This window comes from Amphiura filiformis, chromosome 16 (assembly GCF_039555335.1).
Source record: "Amphiura filiformis chromosome 16, Afil_fr2py, whole genome shotgun sequence".
In the NCBI taxonomy this organism is placed as follows: Eukaryota; Metazoa; Echinodermata; class Ophiuroidea; order Amphilepidida; family Amphiuridae; genus Amphiura; species Amphiura filiformis.
In genome coordinates, this window is record NC_092643.1 from 56,262,521 (window position 1) to 56,282,677 (window position 20,157).

Sequence of the window (20,157 nt, forward strand, 5' to 3'; positions counted from 1 at the left end):
AAGTTAAAATCTAATTATATTATTCCATCCTGTTTACTTAGTTTTATCTATAACAAGTATTGAAAAGATTGCAAACTAGAGCGGTTCTCGGGTTGCGCGGTTTTCGGCATACGCGGTTGGTGTGTAAGGTTGTTGGGTGATGGTATGGTAGTGGTTGTGTTTAAATGTGAGTTTCTTTTCAGAACCCTGTATGGGCGAAGCCTGGATGGTGGATGGGGAGTGTGGGGTGATTAAAGAAGGAAATAATATGGAAATGTAATAGGCCGCACAGCTGTGTAATGTTTATGTTTTACAAGATGCCCAGAGCACGGGTTGGGATATGAAAATCCCCTCGTGGTGTCGAGTTCACAACAGGTGTTGGTATTGCTTTACCAAAACAACCCGAGCCGTGTGTTGGAAGATTTTGTATGTTTAGACAGTTTTCTAGCAATGCTGACTGTACCCACCAAGTTTCATGCCCATACGACAGATTTTAGTAATTTGACCTCAGATGACCCATGAGTGACCTTGGATTACCCCCAAAATGACCTTCCAAAAATTTGACTCTTAATGTTGATTGTACTCACCAAATTTCATGCTGCTATGACAGTTTTTAATTTGACCTCAGATGACCCCTGGGTGACCTCGGATGACACCGATGTGCACGATATTACAACCTCTACCTTGCTGCATTTTATTTGCAGTTCTGACATCTGGCCTGCGCCGGTTTAACCAACCAGGTCAGACCTTTGGAGCGGGGCTAGACAGGGATGACAGAAAGCTGTGTCGTCATAAATTAAATAAAATGTATTACTTTTGGTAAACAAGGGTTGTCTGAGAAGAAAAAATGTGGAAAGGTGAAAAGCAAAATGAAAAAAGAAAGAAAAGAAAAACAGAAGGGGGAAATGAGGAGGAACGGGAGAGAAGCTATGATTTCCTTTCTCCATGCTCAAAATTAAATGTTGAAATTAAAGTTTTCATTTTTTAGTTGGAAAGGGTGTGCCCGAGTGATGGCGTATTAAAACAAACGTTAACAAACGTTAACAAAATTCCCTAAATTGTTATGCCAAAATAAAAAAATTTATCTTGTAAATTTTTGGCTCTATGTTAAGTTTGGAAGGATTTTTGTTTCTCAAAAAAAGAAAAAAAAATCTGGTGTCATAATGAATCAAAAGATGTATGTTTTATACAGTAAATGAAGTAAAAATTATGATGCGCAGTGATTATGCCATCTTATTAAATTTCTAATCTTAATATTTCGTCTTTTTGTCAAATTGTCAAAAGTATGTGATAGCCGATTTATTGCTCAACCGCACCAAGTATTTAGTTTTGTTTAGTTGTGTCGTTAAAATACCCAAACAATTAAGTTTCCGACGATACAGTTCTTTTAGGGACACCCTGTATATAGCATGTTTTTACTACAGTATCGATTTTATTGAAGGTCACTGGTAAACAAACACTTGATAGTCTGTGCCTCGGCCCAGACTGTATGTGGCTATCACTATGTTTGTTCGGATCGCCCGACATAATTTGGATGTGTAGGAGACTAGGTCTGTGCAAACAAATGAGCGTTTCCAAAAAGCAACACAAAAGCAAACAAAAAATACACCCATTGCCCGCTATTTACTGCACGAAATGAACGACTCTAATCAGGTACTGCACGAAATGAACGACTCTAATCAGCTGCGGCAATTCCACGATCATGCACAATGGTGCATAGGCCTATCTTATACACGTATTCTTATTCGTGCATTTGACGGACTTGGGTGTTTTTGTTTTTGTTAAATATCTCCTCTCCTGAACACATATTATTATAGAAAATCTATCTACTTCTTCATTCGCTACATACATACTATATACCCTGCAACTTTCAATCTACACAGTGGCTAGATAACCCCTTAAACGTGCGAACAAATATTGCAAAACAAAATTAAAGTATGGCTCTCCGCCTATGGCTACGCCCATACAATAAAGGTATTGTTTTAAACCTGTTGTACATTTATCTATATATTACAGTGATACCGTAATTTGTTTTATATATAAAGCAAATCCATGATAGAAGTACAGAGGTTGAAACAATACCTTTATTCTCCAATTTGGAAATAAAGCCAACTGAAGACTATTATACAACATTTTGACAATGAAAAAATTTCCCACATACATAGAAGCCGGTATTTATAGACAAGAATAGTAAATTACAACCAAAAAGTGATTTTGTTTTGATCATAATATTAATAATACACACACAAAAATACACAACTTATATCTACCAATTAGTGCATCTCAATGCACTGTTGTGAAGAGCACTTTAATGCAGCTATTACACAATGAGGCAAACCGGATAAGACAGGACAGAAATGTAGGAAGAGGTCCAATATTGGAATGCAGGAGAAAAACCGGAGTACCCGGGGGGAAACATGTGAGGATGGCCATGGATCGGCAACCATGCTTATTTAAGGAAATGAGGAGAATCGAACATGGTCGCAGTGATGAAACTAAAATGGGACTGATACCATAATTATAGCAACCCATTATCCTAAGTCATAATAGGAGTATTCTTTACAAAACATATTGAAACAAATATGTTGATTCTTCTGAAATTTACACGAGGAAATTTAATCCACAATACACAATGAAACGGAAGCACACATAGTATGCAAAAGGAAACCTAGAAGCCAGAGTTTACATTGATAAACCAAAACAAATACCAAGATGTATCCGATTATTTTCATAACTGTATTCAAACAGCTTTTTCAAGGAAATTTTCTTTTGTAATTGACATTATCTTCAAAAGGATATATTGCTGTCATTTTTGAGGCATGAAATTACAATAGATATCAGGTAAACCAAGTTCATTCAGTTTCTGAGAGCATACAAACATGCTTCATTTTCTGAATATGATTGCAGTGAGTGCTGGTGGGGTATTGACTTTGAAAAAGTCTGAATTTATTTGGTAACATCTCTAGATTTTAAGGTAACATTTTAGATTTTAAGGTAACATCTCTAGATTTTAATTCAGACTTCTACGCTCTCAATGGAACATTAGATTTGGGTAAATGAACCATGAGAGTACTCTTGTCTTTGGATGGGGGCATTAAGTTGTTGGTCCCTTGTACAAAGAGCAATACCTGTTATAGTACATGTACCTCACAGCCAGTTTCAATAAGTCAAGTTTCAAAAAGAGTAGGGTGTTTATCCCCAACTGAAGAGAGAGTGATGTAATCCAGCAGTTAAGGTCTTTGACTCTGGTGTGAGAGGTCTCTGGTTCGCTCCCCGAAAAATTCATATTGAATTACCTGCTCTCTGCATCACCACATTTGCATTGTTGGACAGGCAGATGCAGGTGAAGCACAAGGACCTCATAGCCAGTTCCGAGCAGTGTTTCAACACAGAAAGATTTTACACAGCTAGTTAAATAAGATGCACACTATTCCAATCATTCCTGGTGTTATTTGCATTATCACAATGGAATTCCAGACAAGGTCTGGGACAATGGCTGCAATTGTGGATGAAGTGAACTGATTCTGATATCTACTAAAACAGCAACAATAGTCATCTAGACACAACAACTTAGCTATATAAAAGCCAAAATGCATACACGTTGATGTATGTAATCATTTTCTAGACGTTATCTTTAATAGTGAAAACATACATTGACCTAATTTTCTACATCAAGATGCTTCAAAATACACTTCTACTCACTGGAGTATGAAAATCAATATGATCAAGTACCCTTACACCTATCTAAATAGGTATTTGAATATGATATCAAAAATTGTTTTTACCTCAGAGACTCATCCACTTTGAAAAAACGCATCCCACGAGTACCATTATCCTCTTTACGCTACGCAAACAAAAAATGTCAAAACATTAAAAAGAAGCCTCATCTAGACCAAACTCACTTGTAACTCCAATAACACACGCTGTAGACTACCGTCGTCGCAACAACATCTAAATTTACGTATTGTATACCTACTTAAGAAAATTGGGGAATAATACGTAACGATAACGTGAACGATGAATTCAGTCCCAAGTGAAATCAATAACGCAATGTGTGAAAAGCTTATTTTTGGTTATATGAGTATGGATTGTGGTACGTACATGGCCATGGGAAATGATGAGATACATTGTTAATTTAGTTTTATGTCTTTGTGTGCTCCACAGAGAGAGCTCACATTTCTTGTTGACATTCTAGATGTGAACAATGCACTCTCCGTCTCTGCTTTGGATTCGCATCTCTGTAAATATTGCATTAAGATGGGTCGGAGGGAAACATAAGCTAGCAGGGTTTGCACTCAAATATTGAGACAAACAAAGCTGACACACAAGAGGAAATCCCAAAGCTTGATAAAAGGGGTGTCACTATTTCTGCCCCATGCGCAATTGCGCATAAATTTTTCTTGGGGAAAGAAAAACTTTATTAAAATTAAATTTAATTAAAATTTGCTAAATTATTGGCTGATCAAGAAGTGCAGAAATATAAATGCAATTCTCGGCTTCCTTCACTCATTTCCTATAAGATCAGTGTATTAATATTAAGAAGTACCCAACAGTTTTTATAGTTAAATGGTTAAAACTTTGCATATTTCAGCATTTCCGTACTGTTTTCGTAAGCCTTTTTAAAAGCATTTAAAGAGCACCTCATGAAAGTGTGCCAAAAATTGCTTCCCCCCCTTTTTTTGGCTGGCCAAAAAATTAATGACCCTCCCCAATTCTAGCGCCCAAGGGCTCATAATTTTTGCACAGCCCCTGAACAGATAGATGGTGATAAGATAGGGAACAGGTTGCATGCTTAACCATGTATCAACAATATTGGTATAGTAATTTTTGTTGTTGAAAACTGTGATACCTATAATGAATGATTACATTCAATATTAAACTACAGTAAACATTTGTGAGAATTGCAAGGCATTCCTAATTTCCACATATCAAGTTAATACTTCAATTATTGACTTTCCTGAATGTGAGCAGGTAGGTAACAACTGAGAATTAGATGAACATTCTACATTCTAGAACTCTTGTGTGTGTGTCTTTCTCTGTTCTTTTAATAGCGGGGCACAAATAGCTATTTACATTATTTGAAATACGCAATTCATGTATTTACCGAAGTACCGCTGATCTGCACTCTTACTACGATCATTCAAACATTTAAACCCTTCTCAACTTTCCAAATTCACTGGCTTGGGCAAAATTCACACCTTTTATGTATTAATGGGCTATTCCAGTTATAATCCTTACACCCCTATGGAAGACATGACCTAAATCTACCACACAGGGAGTGGAGTGAGAATTTCAAATGGAGTTACCTGAATGGCCGACTCCGTTTGAAATATACACCCCCTGTGTGGGAGATTAATGCTATGCCTTCCATAGGGGTGTAAGGATTTCAATCAGAATAGCCCAATATACCACTGTATCACTCTCTCTATACATATTTAAAGAGCTCTCGCGTCTGGTTCACCAGCAACCTAGCAATGCACACGAGTCTGGCGGATGTCTTGCGATCTCTTTACCTCAATTATCAAATATTTATTCCTGGTAATGTACGTCTAAATGATTTATAATATTGCAGCGTCGCTCAAGCCGACTGGCTAACTGAATTACGGCATCCGTGCACAAGCACACTGTATTAAAGTTTACATAGCTTAAGCCAGAAATTATTTGTCTCTGCTTTGCTACAGGGTTTTTGATCTATATATACTGCGTAACCTAAACAAGATATGATCCCTGATACTCGCAAGAACCTGTACCTCTCCGGGTATATAAATATCTATGGTGGTAGCTTAAATGGTGCAACCCTTGTCATTTGAAGTAAGTCAAAATAAAGAATTCTTTGGGATTCGTAGAATAGAACTGATGGAGGCATTGATACATGTAGGTAAAAACAAAAAGGAATGGGAAATCATAAAGCAGTTTTGAATTGATGTGGTATTTAAAACGATATTAAATCCCCATTGAATACCACAGTTAAGCCCTGTAGTAAATAAGTGCATTTTCTTTCATTTTACAGTTTACATGGGCATATTTTACTCCATTACTTTAAAAGGGACAGAAAACTTTTCTGACAGTTGTTACTAATGATTTCATAATCAGAATAACAAAATTAAAATATACTTATTTATAAATCATATTATCATAGCTTTCATTTATAATGCTTCATTTCCCCAGTAACTATATCTATATATGATTTTGATTTAAACTTTTGATCCAAACACAAGGAATTAATTCCTACCTCGGAATTTTCAGATGGTACTCCATCTTTCATCAGCGAGTGACTGTATCAGGTCGTGATTTTCTTGACCTTTGACCTGATAACAGATTCGTAGACTCCTAGGATTCGTAGGAATTAATTCCTTGTGTTTGGATCAAAAGTTTAAATCAAAATCATGATTTATACCAACACAGATGAACTTTCATGAACATATATCTATATATTTTTAATAATCTTTAAATCTCATCTCTAGAAAATGCAAACTTGAATCCCATGACAATCCTCATTTAAACTGCAAACAACCTAAAAAAACAAAACAATCTTCAACATTCATTTCAAAATACTCTCAATATCCAAACAGATTGGTCATACCATCGGTCAGCAACCTACAGTTCACTGAGGAAATTAACAAACCAAAGAAAAAAAAGAAACATAATAAAAGAAACAAATTCTTACGCTTTTCTGAATTTTAAGTTCCTTTAAGAAAGAAAGAGTAATATCATAGCAGTCCCGAGGCCTGTTAGCTAGGTAATCAACCAATCTCCTACCATTTGCGTAATGGACGTGATATGAAATATCAAAGTGCTTTCATTTATTTATGAGTGCTTTACAGAATTAGGTTTTAAAATCTAATGTGTTAACAACCTATAATATCCATATCACATTTTTCTTCTTGCACCTGGCTAAAATATGTATCAAGAATAAGAAATGACAAGCAGGCCTGTACGCAGGGGGGGGGAAGTATACAAAAGTCCCCCAAAAAAAAAAAATCAGTTTTTACGCTTTTTGAACAAAAAGGTCCAAATTTTGTCCACTTTTCACAAAATTGCCACCCCCCTTAGAAAAAGGTCCACTTTTTCAAAATCAGCACCCCCCAAATGAAATCCTGCATACGGGCCTGATGACAAGCATGTCTTGTTCTACCTATATTGTTCCAACTATGATAGGACACCTATCAGTGTTCTGACCTTTTAAAAGATGACAAGCTTGAAGGTATAACTAATGTGTCATTATAAAATTAATTACTAAATAATGTAGAAGGAGGCAGCCTATATACTTCACCCTAGCAGGGCGTAAGACAATGCGAGACACAATTAATATATGTGAGGATCGGAAATAAACGATGCAAGCCTGAGAATTAATTACTATACAAAAAGCGAGCGAGAAGTGTGCGATAATGTGCAATTTTAATGCCAGATGGGACAAAATGAGGATAATTGTAGCCTAAAACACTCAAAAGGAAGATACATATAGAAATTTTCGTCCATTTTGTACCAGTATGCAATTCAGGATGTTTCAGATCCAAGACTAAAAATAACAATTAGCAAATCTCATTAAAAAATTGCACTTGAGAGGCAAGCAAGTAAATTACATTATGTAAAGCAAAACATGTTTGCGAATCATACCATTGACATGGATTCACAATATATTCATGCTCACAAATATAAAATTACATGTCGCAAAAATGGGTTTTCGCTAAAAAAAATATGCTCCACACTATGTTTTTAGCTGGTTGACCACCTAAAATGGGTCAATTCTCTTGCAAAATTAGATAGTGTAACTGAGTAAAGCTGGAGGCATAACCCATCTACTAAATGGCAGTAATACCCTCATGCTATTATAAAAGCTTGTTGAGCTTTAACTCATAATAGGAGGCTTTTAAGAAATGAGCCTGGGGTAGGCTTGTCACCAAAACTATTTGGTAGAATCCATTTATCCAGGATAACAACAACATTATGATCAATATGTCCATCTCAAAGTTGCAACAGGCTATTCCAGATGAAATCCATACACCCCCATGGACGACATGACCGTAATCTTCCACATAGGGAGTGTGAATTTCAAATGGGGTTACCTGAATGGGTGACTCCACTTGAAACCTGTGTGGGAGATTAAGGTCATGTCTTCCATATGGGGTATATGGATTTCAACTGGAATAGCCCATTTTTTGATTTTCTGATAGTATCTTCAAACTGTTTTGTGTTTCAAGATACAGTGGGTGGGTATCATTTTTCATATGTCATCAACTGCAGTTGTAAGAAATTATTTCAAAAAGACGTACATGTATGTATAGTCCGTTCATGTATATCTTCCTCGAGTCAGTAAAGTAAAATAAAATTGTGAGATTTTCTAAAAAAATGTTTGTTTTTGAAGGAATCTGTTATGCTAGTTGGATTCCTTGCATCATTTGCTTTCTGAAAATGTATACTTTTATATAATTCTTTATAGCATTACATTTAAAGATACAATAAGAACAATATCTAAATTACTGACTTGAGAAAGATACAGACAATAGTAACATTTCATTGGCCCAAACAGGATTTGAGAGAGATTTCAAAATATTGATCATCCACTGAAATTCCAATCTGGCATGGAATAAACAGTTGCATCATTTGGGATTTTCAGTCTGAAAAAAAATCACATATATCAAAGGAGATACTTACATATTTTCCCAATCATATTTGTGACTGCCACTAGCTTGCACAAAAACTCATCATATTTTTCCCTCCAAATTTCATAAAAAAACAATACCTCATTTTGTTTTTGTCTGGTATTTGAGTGAACGAACATCGCGTTGTTATTTACCTTTAATGAAAAGTATTCCTTGGTGGAACATTTCAATACTGCTAGGATCAAGTCACATCCATTACTTCAAATACTATAAGTAGCAAGAAGAAATTTTTGATGCAGAAATTTTTAGTGCATAGCCAATTTGAACTATCCAGTCTATATTTTGTGCGCTATAATGGATCGCATGTTTTAAATTGTTACAGATTTCTTGTCATCAAAGATCATTAGGTCAAAAAAAAAAAAGGTTTGTCTCAAAGCTCGCGCACGTATTTGTAAAATCATGAGATTTGGGAAAAAAAGAAATGCGGAATTTTTTTTTATTTCAAAATTATTTTTTTTTTAGTTTTTCCAGACAAATTCGGCGAAATTCAGATTGTTTTTCTCAAAATACCATGAAAAAGTTGGGAATTAAAAAAAAAAAAAAAAAAAAATCAATCGCATTTCGCATTTGTTTTCAAACCACTCGTGAGCTTTGAGACAAACCTTTTTTTTGGCCTAATCACAAGTGTTTATTTCCACAATAGCTACATGTACTTGTAGCAGAAAAGCGCATAAATATATATACTTTTTAACGCAGTAGTAAAAACATTTCATCCTACACAAGAACCAGTATAAAATGCCTAAATCCCATGTTTTTATAACATGTTCAATTCACTTAGTCTTGGTTAAGTCCGACTTCCAATGGTTTCAATAGTGCGACAATAATTACTGCCGTAGAGTATTATGTCTCCACATCAACTGGAAAAAAAATCGCTATAGTAAGACTTGGGCCAACCAGTTTTGACTTGTTTAGATTGCGCTACCAGTGCAGAATGATCATCATCATCCTATTAATGTTTTATGTGGCATTCACTGTCAATGAAATCATGTTAAGTTTTGGAAAATCTTTTTAATATATTCATCATTTAATTTAACAATCACTGACTAGATCATATGCGTTACAGATATTTCACAAATTAATGGGTTGGAAAGGAAACTCAAAGTTAGCAATTTGTGAAAACTGCCAAAATAACTAAGCATCTCTGTCGGCCATCTTGTGTGCTAAGGGTTAAAACATAATACATCACTTAAAAAACAAAATAAGATTAGGGGATGTCTGAAATATAAGCTAAAACATTTTCTATTCATCACATTTTTATCTTACAGGTCAGAAAAAATAAATTGTCAAGATTAGGTTAATGCACAAAGATGTCCACTAGCTGTCCATCAATATAATCTTGTTTCTTGTTGTGGGTTTTACCCCTTTGCTGCAAATATTTGCCATCTAATTTTGACACAGTAAACATATTTTTATTTGTTTTATTATGTGCAATCTAATCCTAACATATTTTCTGCTTTTTGGCAAAGGGGAAGGAAGGAAGGAAGGAAGGAGGAAAGGAACCAAGGAATAAAGAAGATTGAGAGAAAAGTTGTCTTCTCTGGACTGGTTTTGAGCCATGGACCCATCAGTGCAGAGGACAATAACCGGGATTTAGCAAGCAGTTAGGGTTGACAGTGCTCAGCTACCGTTTTCATATGTATGTGTGCTCAGATCATTATGCAATCCTATCATATGCTCACGCTTGCAGTCACTTTCGGATGTGGCTTGTTGTGGCCTTCTGTAATGTTACGATTAACATTGTATTTCATTTCATATGTTCACAAACCAAAATATGTATCACCAATCAAACAAGGGAAGAGGTTTATGCATCATACACTGGAACAATCTAATGTTTTAATGTTTCTATGTTCCAATGTATGATGCGTAAGCTTCTTCCCTTGTTTGTATTAGGCTGACGGGTGAGCATCATTAATTGATCTCGTACACTGGTATGTAATGTGTTGTTTGTACTGTTAACCCTGATTTCTCATATCCATAAGTACCAGACTTGAGTCCTGATTATCAGGGACAGACAGTGTAGCACAGTGGCTAGAGCGCTCGCCCTGCAAACGAGAGGTCTGGGGTTCAAGTCCCCGCACAGGCAGGCATGTCCGGAGTTTTTACTCTTGTATATCTGCCTATGCATGTCATGTTTCCATGTGTAATTTCATGTTTAATTGTGCTATTGTATGATGCATAATTCTTCTTTCCCCTGTATATCACCAATCAGTTTGTTTAATAATCTAAAAATAAAAAAAAAGTGAAAAAAATCCACCAAATCTAGGTTGCTATCAGCCCTGACACAAGATTGTATCATGTATCTCTTGTTCATGCTAATTGACACTACACTGGCAGCTATTGATGTCACTTGAATTTCAGATCTTTTGAATCTAATTGTGAAGTCCACTTAAACACTACCTGCAGGTCAAAAGCACTGAACAAAATTGGCAATATCTCTGTCCACGGACACTCTTCTTTTTGTACATGTAGGAAGCTGAATACCAAACATAGATAAATGGGATGAAACTGCATCTTTCCACATGCTGCGGATGTGTAACCTGCCTGGTTGTTCAAAAGAACACAATTCTAGTTATTGGTTTATTTGGAGAGAGAAATGGCATCTAAAAATGCCATATTTTACTTTCTTTTGTTCTGTAATGTTTTTCTTTCTGGAAATAAATGTCAGTCTGCTTCCTGAATCATTGCAATGATTATGTTCATTGTTTCGTTCCACACTTTGCATTGTTTTGCTCCCACTTTCACCCAGTCAAAATATTTAGGCCAAAAATGATTTTTTTTTGCCCCCACCCCCTGAAAAAATTCAAATTCATGGTACTGCCACTGATGGCAACTGAAAACCCAGTACATAGATATTCTCATTATTGTTGCACATGGTTTTGTAACAAGTGCAATCGCTTTTATGAACTCAATATGAGACAGCAGGAAAACTCTTTTTCCCAGACTGAATCAAACATTACATATGTAGGCAAGAGCTTGATCAAATGTTGATAACATTTTGAACATAGTACTAGTATAGGTGAAACTACCCAACTGGAGAAGTTGAAACCATGACTGGGTGTGGCTGCTTCCTGGCTTGATTAACATTGACCTACTTGATTTCTAAGGACATTAGTTCAAGTTTGAAGCAATGTATTAAAGCTATTTTAACTCACGCATTATTATTGTCTATTTCATCAAATATGTCAGCCACTCAGTCGGCTGCAGCTGCCTGTTGGGACAGGCAGTGGTAGGTTAAGAACCTTGGTCCCTGGAAATCCCTGTCTCAAAACAGTGCAAACTGTCACAACATAAGGAGCTCCGATATCTTCCATCATTTCAGATTTCTTTCACACTATAATTTAAACCCATATCAAAACTAACATTTATAAAATAGATCCATATTTCGATATAAAAGGTCCCCTTTAATGATATTTAGACAGTTTAAATCCTTTGCCATATACTTGAGCACACCACACATATTCCCAGTTAATCAATTTCATATTCCCATTTAATTAATTTTGTCTTGCCTCATGATACCTTCTCACCTGGTTTAGTATGCTTTTTTTTATCATGTATAGATTTAATTGTAGTTTTTGGCTATCGGAAAAGAAAGAACAAAAAGGTGAGAAGATGAACAAAAAAGTTACTTGGCACCCACTGGATTCAAACCATAGACCCCTCGGGTGCCAAGCACAAAATCACCGACCGGTAGCCATGAGTCTTTCGCCGACTCGGCCAACAAAAAGCGTGCGTATATATCTAAGTATGAGGTTGACAGAATCATGGCATTACCTGGGATGCATGCATGCACAGAGGTTTTGCTTTATATGATTTTAGAGAGTTAGGGTTAATTAATTGTTTATGCATTTTTATACCACATGTTATGTAATTATGTAGGTTAAGCTTTACCTGTAAAGTCTGTTTGTACAGTACTGTGTAATTGGCTTCTTTTGATAAGGTGCTTCAAAAATACTGTCTGATAATAATAATAATGCTGATAATAATGATAAAATTCTTCGAAAGCTGACATACCATACCAAAAATGTATAGCAAAATGCATCCACTTGAATTCATAAATTATGAGACAGTTTTTACACAGGCTTTGATAAACAAGGCCTAGTTGTATGCCATGTATTCTGACAACATGTTAAAAATTAATCACTTAAGTGTCTATGCTTGCAGTTATAGAAGCATCTCTAGCAATATAGTCTACAATAATGCTCTAGCAGCTAACACATAATACAAAAGCCCTGAATAAAATATACCAAATCCTTCCTAACCTGATGAAACAGTAAAGCTAAGTAAAATCACCATTCTTTTAAATTGAAATAATGCCCCTCAACAATGCTGCAGGAAGTGGGGTATGTAACTATACACACTTGAAAATCCTTAATGTAAATGCTCCTCATCACTTTTTAAATATTAATAATATCGATATAATATTTCATGACACTTGAGTCGCGCTGATGTAACACAAACTGCAAGGGTACTCATAAATTAGGTCAAAATTAATGGAATCATGGTGTACCCATTAAAATCTCGCTAAAAATTACCGCAATAAAAGTTGCCACAAATTGCGAGTGATAATACCTATAGGCCCATATTGGCTACATACAATAATTACTTTGCTTCTCTGGAGGGAGCAGGTAGAAAAGTTTTCTTGTGATTAGCAGTTGTGCTCTTTAGGCTATGATTATGGTAACTGAATTGCGATCTATCTTGTTCTGTCTTCGCCAGAATTGAGTGAGACGAATGCGGGCTACAGGGACAAACTGAACATTCTAAAACGCTTATCTTGAATCACTATGGACCACAATGGCCTCATCCCAATAGCATAGTTCAATAACCTCAATTAAACAACCATAGTGCAAAATTTGACCTCAAGTTACAGAGCATGAGTTTTTGTACCCAAGTTTTCAAAGATCATTCAATGAATATACAAATGTATTGGGGTTAAAGAACTGTGCCCTGATGGGTGAGCATGTTGTGGCTCCTAGTGAATGGCCAGAGTTAACTGATCCATAGGTGAACTTGAACTGATCTTGTGACTTCTGGGTATTAAAACTCATCTCTAACAGCACAGAGGTCAATTGTCTTGATTACACAAGTGACATAGTAATTGCAGCTTCTGGCTGAGAGATGGTGCTATTCAGCCATTCACTGACGTGCTGGATTGATCTCAAATGGCAATCATACAGTTCAACATTATCCGCTTCGGGGTAATGCCGTGTACCAGGTGAAGCCCCAAGGTTTCTATACACATTTCATATAGGGCTTCTACACTATGTCCACAAAGTGTTATTTTATAATTGCTGTATGAAATAGTGATCATTGGATTAGATTTCTCAATAAAACGAACAATCTCCTTTTAATGCATTCACCTTGCCATACAGTGTGTGTCACAAAAGAAATTCTATTAATAGAATCAATTTCCGGTTCTACCTTCAACTTGGTGCAATATTAATGAAGCTCTCATGTGTACAATCTTTTAATTACTAAATCAAGTGCAATCAATATGTAGGTATGCAAATTGAATCTCCCAGAATTTAAATTTCGCTCACACCCACCTTGTGCTCCCATTTTCAGCTCTATCCAAATTTCACTACTACTTTATTTGGGACAACTCTGTAAATTGATTATTGAATGTACTGTACCAGCAGACAGAATGTAACTAATACAAACTCTTACCATCTCGTCATCTCATCTTCCTCATATGACATGTCTAGTATTACCCAGCCATAGTGAAAGTCAAGTGTTATCAGTCCTGTTCCACATGTACAGAAATTCTTAGACTTTTATTTTTTGTGTGGGATAGAGTGTAAGTGATTATTCCGCATATATGGCTAGCGGAAACCAAGCTGAACAAAGTGCAGGTTATTTCAATCAATTCAGTCCTTATAGTAGTGTATACAACACATGTCATGGGTACTATCACAGGCACCCTGGTAACTTATTTACAGGTTTCCCTACATGTATATTGGGCTTTTCTAGTTAAAATCCATCTATGAAAGACATGTCCTTAATCTTCCACACAGGGATTACCTAAATAAGTGACTCCATTTGAAATCTATAGCCCCTGTGTGGGACATCAAGGTCAAGTCTGCCATTGGGGGTGTATGGATTACATATGGAACAGCCTATTAGATTGTTAATACTGAATGAATAACACCTGAATCTGTAGCATTGCGGCTCATAAATTGATCCGTTTTAAATCTATATTACACAACAAGTTTGACTGGAACTATCAATGCAAAAGAGGTTTACATACACCAATCAAAATACTGCATACTTGATCGACAAATCTCAATCCTGATCTTTATCATTTTACTACATTCTAATCCTAATCCTACAATCTTACCCTTATCATCTACCCTTGGGCTGGGATCAAATGAAGGGATTCAGGAAAGGCAGTGTTTTAGCTACAAATTGAGGTTTGCCTGCCATTTCGGGGAAAAAAAAGCTCACCACTAACAAGGCTTCAGCAGCATAAGGAAACAGTTCATATACATGTAGTTCAATATGTGTTGCTACAGCCTTCGTTTAGGAATCTCATCTACTTAAACTGTCATGAATATAATTCAGTATTTTGTCAAAGGTATTATCTTGATTACATTAAGCCAATCCCATGAGTAAACTCCCCCTCAAAATGAGGAGGAGGATGGACACTATTCAAGGGTGTTTGTTTAAGACCAGGGGCAATTTGGCATCAACCTGCCAGCTACATGTAGTGAAGAGTAAAACATCATTGAATACATGTAGGTGATTTATAATGATTGCAATAGATTAACTAGAAGCACTTTCACAACGAGAACCAGGGGCAAATTTTGCCTGTATTTTGAAGCCTGCTTTTGGGATGACATCCCTCAAATCTTGCTAAGAAAGAATATTTATCAACATCAATAACCACAGACTTCTAAATTGACCAACATCAAATCATCCACCAGCAATGAGGACCACAAGTTTGCTCTAATTCAATTGGAATTTTCTTCTCCATGACTTGGAGTGGCTACTTTTGAAATGTCACCATGGTTACACCAACGTTTCAGAGAATATAATTTCTTGCTATTAATTTTGGGAATTTGGTGACTTTCAAAATAAAATCTATGAGTACATATATATGTACTATTTTTCTGTAGCATGGGAACCAATTCTGACATTTATAATTTGTGATTTTTAAAATCAACCTACATGTACTGTGTGAATTCGCAAAAATGTGAACAATTATTCCTGTTAAAGACTGACTTTTCATTACAGTATCCATGTTGATGAATAAAGTGATATGTGATATGCCTACATGATTGTACCATCTTCTCTAACGTGTCAAATTTGTTACATTCAGTGACGTGCCAAGTGCCAACTTGCCACCACTTAAAATATCAACGCGCAGGAAATTTTGAAGACATCGCTACTTTTCAAATCCCAGGGGATTCTCTTTATAGCCATCATAAGTGTCTTCTACATGTGAGCATATACTGGCAGTCTTTTTTATCAACTCTGAAATTGGATTGATGCAGTTTTCACGGAAACGATTTGGGTTATTTCCAATTTCATCTTTCTAAGAAGTCAGAAATATGCAGGTACAAACGGGGGTGTCTTCATCTATTGTCAGCATGTCTATTTTGGAAGATGCAGCATTTATTAAAATTGCATGTGTGAAGTCAAAAATTCTAGCGAAATAATCTTGTACTTGTGAATTACTATGCATTGACGTCACAGTCAATGAAAGGAAATGAGAGCCAGCTAAAGCATACCACTAAGCTTCTACTGAGAGGCTTTTTTTCTTACCACCTTCATAATTCCAATCTCAAACTAATCAAGCAGATAAAATCAAAAGCAGTTCCTCTATTTCCTATTTAGAACATCTTGACCTGTCAGATACTGACCTCTACAACAAATCCTTTCCCTTCATCTACGTTGTAATTATTACACTGACCAAGAGTGACCATGGGCTATTCAAATTGAAACCCACACCCCCCTATGGAAGACATGACCTTAATCTCTCACACAGGGGTGCAAATTTCAAATGGAATCCCATTTAGGTAACCCCATTTGAAATTCACACTCCCTGTGTGAAAGATTAAAGTCCTGTTTTCTATAGGGGGTGTATGGATTTTAACCGGAACAGCCCGTGGATGAATGGAGACAAATGATAAATGAGAGTGTACATGGATGAGCTACTGCATATTTGCAGATGACACTATATCAAATTGCCTTCCCTAGGTAGTTTTAGACCAATCATTTTACATGGATGAGTGAGAATACACAATAACTTGGTCTGATAATTTTGTAGGGTTATGAAAATGTTAATGTTTCCTTCTTTAAGAAAATACTGTAAAGCATGATATGTTTGCGTGCTTGAATTTTTTGAAAATTCCCCTTTTCTTCAAAATAATGCAAATAAAACGCATTAATATTCATAAATATGCAAATAACATGACACAAAACTATACAGCACATCAGGCCACCATATCCTATCACCAAGTTCGAAGTTGATCGGTTATTGCATTTCAGCTGCAGAGTGGGTTAATGGTTAATGATTAATGGACGTACGGACAGCCAAACAAACAGGCAACCATTTGGGTGACAACATATGCCCCACATATGTGTGGGGCCAAAAAATGAGAAGCAAAAAACAATCTTGTACCCACTTCTGACCAATACTATCTAGGTAACAGCAAATTCAAAATTCACCATACTCCATATACACCTTTAACAATGACCTAGATTGTCTCATATTTTCACTACATTACTTTCTTGTCATAAGATATCATCATCAATCTTAAGGCCCCATGTTTACAGGTATGACTTGCTTGCCTTGCACAGACTTACCCTCCAGAGCTCATCCTAACTCTAATGTGTTTGTCTCTTTATCCGAGTATTACACACATGCTTGGGTGGCTAAATTTTCAGCACATGAATTCTTCCTATCTCTAGAATAGCATCTCCAGATTGTTGCTTCATCAGCTCGGATTTGTCAAACATTCATGATTTTCAATATGCATGATTGCTGTTCGCAGATTTTGTATTACCAGTATGTCAGTGAATAGGCAAAGATCTGCAAAGTTGATTCACTAGGTTTCAGATCAACTTTATTTCAATATCACATCAACAATACATGTATACATTAAAACAAGTGAAGGGGGGGGGGGGTAGAAGAAATCCAATAAGGCCTATGAAATTTTCACCCCCTTGGGGTGTTGACTCCCTTTTGAGGAGAGCGAGAGCAATCGCTCTCTACTGCTCTCCTTAAATCTGATATAGGAGAGCGATTTTTAGCTGTCCTTAGTTGGCTATTCTCTCCTTACATTCTATTGTAAATGCTCTAAACAGCTCTTCTTGAAGACTCCAGAAGAGCTATTTAATGCTCTCCTGCAAATTCCAAAAGACAGTCCCTGCCTTGGCAGCGATGGTGACTATTGACAAGAGTTCTTATCGCCCACTTTTGTTTATCTACATGTAAGTGTATATTTGCATCATTTTCCCATAAAACAATACCACAATTTACCATGTTTTAATCATACATTAGGTTTCTGAGCTATTATTCTTTTTTAATCTAAACATATCAGATATCCAAGGCAATTAAATTTCTGCCAGTTATCAAATGTCTGTTGCTTGTCCATAAAAAGACAGGTGAACAGGTGGCCATGTACATCATTGATTATATGAGGGTGTAGTGCGTGAAAGGCATATCTGCAGTAGCTGTCAGGTGTCATATGTGTACAATATAGAATGCACAAATTGTCATATTGTCTATAGAGCAGCTATTGCAGAAAGGGCTTTTTGTACCAAAACTCTCGATATGATGCTTCAAATCTAGAATAGATTCCAGCTCAAAAATATTATAAAATATATATTTTTAGATTATGAGATTATGTAACCCTCATCATCATAGGGTGAATCTGTCAACGAATGCACATGTTGTAATTGCAGCTCTGTAGATCTGTGAGGCTTAATTGCATAATGCACTATGGAAATATCTTGTACTATTTGAGTTAAGACCACAAATGTGCCACAATATTATATCTAATTCTTTCCCCCAACTAATGCAGCATATTTGAGTTGAATTTAGGAAGAGAGAAGTGAGAGGGCAAAAGAAGTGTCAGAGGGGTGGAGTCTGTACCCTGCCCTTAGACAGCTGTATGCACTGTTAGTTTATCAGGGGGGGCAAAGGGGAGATTGGATCCTGAGTGAGAGGCTCAAGCCCTCCTGCACCACCTTCTGGTTGGTTACACTACTGATTGGGATGCATAGGAATCACAGAACCCACCACTATCTGCAATGATATGTTCTAAGGGGTGAAATCAAAACTCGACCGGTGGTTGACCGCCGGTTCCTATTGTTCTAAACAATGGAAACCAGAACTGGGTGGAATTGACCGCCGGTCAAGTTTTGATTTCATCCGACACATTCTATCTATTCATGAAGGCATCAACCCATGCATCCAGGGGCTATCTTCATATAAGGGTCCATTCCCTGTCAACATCTATACTTACCAAAAGTATTTCAATAGCTCCTAATATGTACATGGCCGATGCAAATGTTGTGCCTAGAAAGAACAAAATGCCTACAGCACCACCAAACTCTGGTCCTAGTGCCCTGGATATCATAAAATATGATCCACCTGCGGGGACTACTCCATTTGTAGCGATAGCACTCATTGAAACAGCTGTCAGTAAGGTCTGCAATGAAATTTAACATTAATTTACAACATTGGTGAACAAAATTTACACTAGAGGGTGCCAAAAAGTTACCTATAAGGGTGCCAAAAATAGGTGTAACCCTGATGAAAGTCTGATTTACTTACATGTTGGATGATGTCCTAGGTTTATGCCTTGCCTGCTTACATGGATACTTTATAGTGACATAATTATAATTGTATTCTTTTCATTTATTTGTGCAAACACACTGTGCATTGGGGGCAAGGTTGATACCTCCTCTATGTCGTCTGTGCCTCAAAGCTTTGTATATGTGGCATCTTTGATATGCCAAATCAACTGGTTTTAGTGAATTGCCCAGGCTAAGTGAATGTATACCACTTCTAACATTTTGTTTTATACCAATGTAAAAGTGTTTGTAATAATCCCAAACAGAATTTTATTTACAATTGCTATGAGTCGGAAGTACCACCAAAATTAAATTATATAATTCACCGTATTTCTACATCCCGATGGGCTGAGGATGAACACTTGATAAAAAAAACACCACTAGTGGTATAATAAACTTGGTAAAAGCATTATTTGGGTAAACAGGTCTCCATGACCTCCTCGACAGAAAGAAGTTATACCAAAATATCAATATCCACCTAACTCACTGGCTACAAGCTCATAATAACCTCTGAACTACTTGTTCAAATCAAAATGGCACCATTTCTCATATACGCAACTGGCCTCAAGAACAACATAACCTTTTCAATCATGTTACTTGCACTGGACTAGTAATGAAGTTTTTACTAATAATATACCCTCATATCATACATGACAGGTTATTGTTGGCGAATCACTGCCAATATATATTGACAATTTTTGATTACAATTTG

At 36.2% G+C, this 20,157-nt stretch overlaps 1 protein-coding gene across 1 annotated transcript in view; it reads right to left on the minus strand.

The window, feature by feature from the left end:
• LOC140136238 (solute carrier family 12 member 4-like) overlaps nucleotides 1-20,157 on the minus strand; it is a 160,968-nt gene that overhangs the window by 43,598 nt on the left and 97,213 nt on the right. Inside the window, 1 exon segment of the mRNA XM_072157962.1 lies at nucleotides 19,115-19,300. Coding sequence (XP_072014063.1) covers nucleotides 19,115-19,300 — 186 coding nt within the window.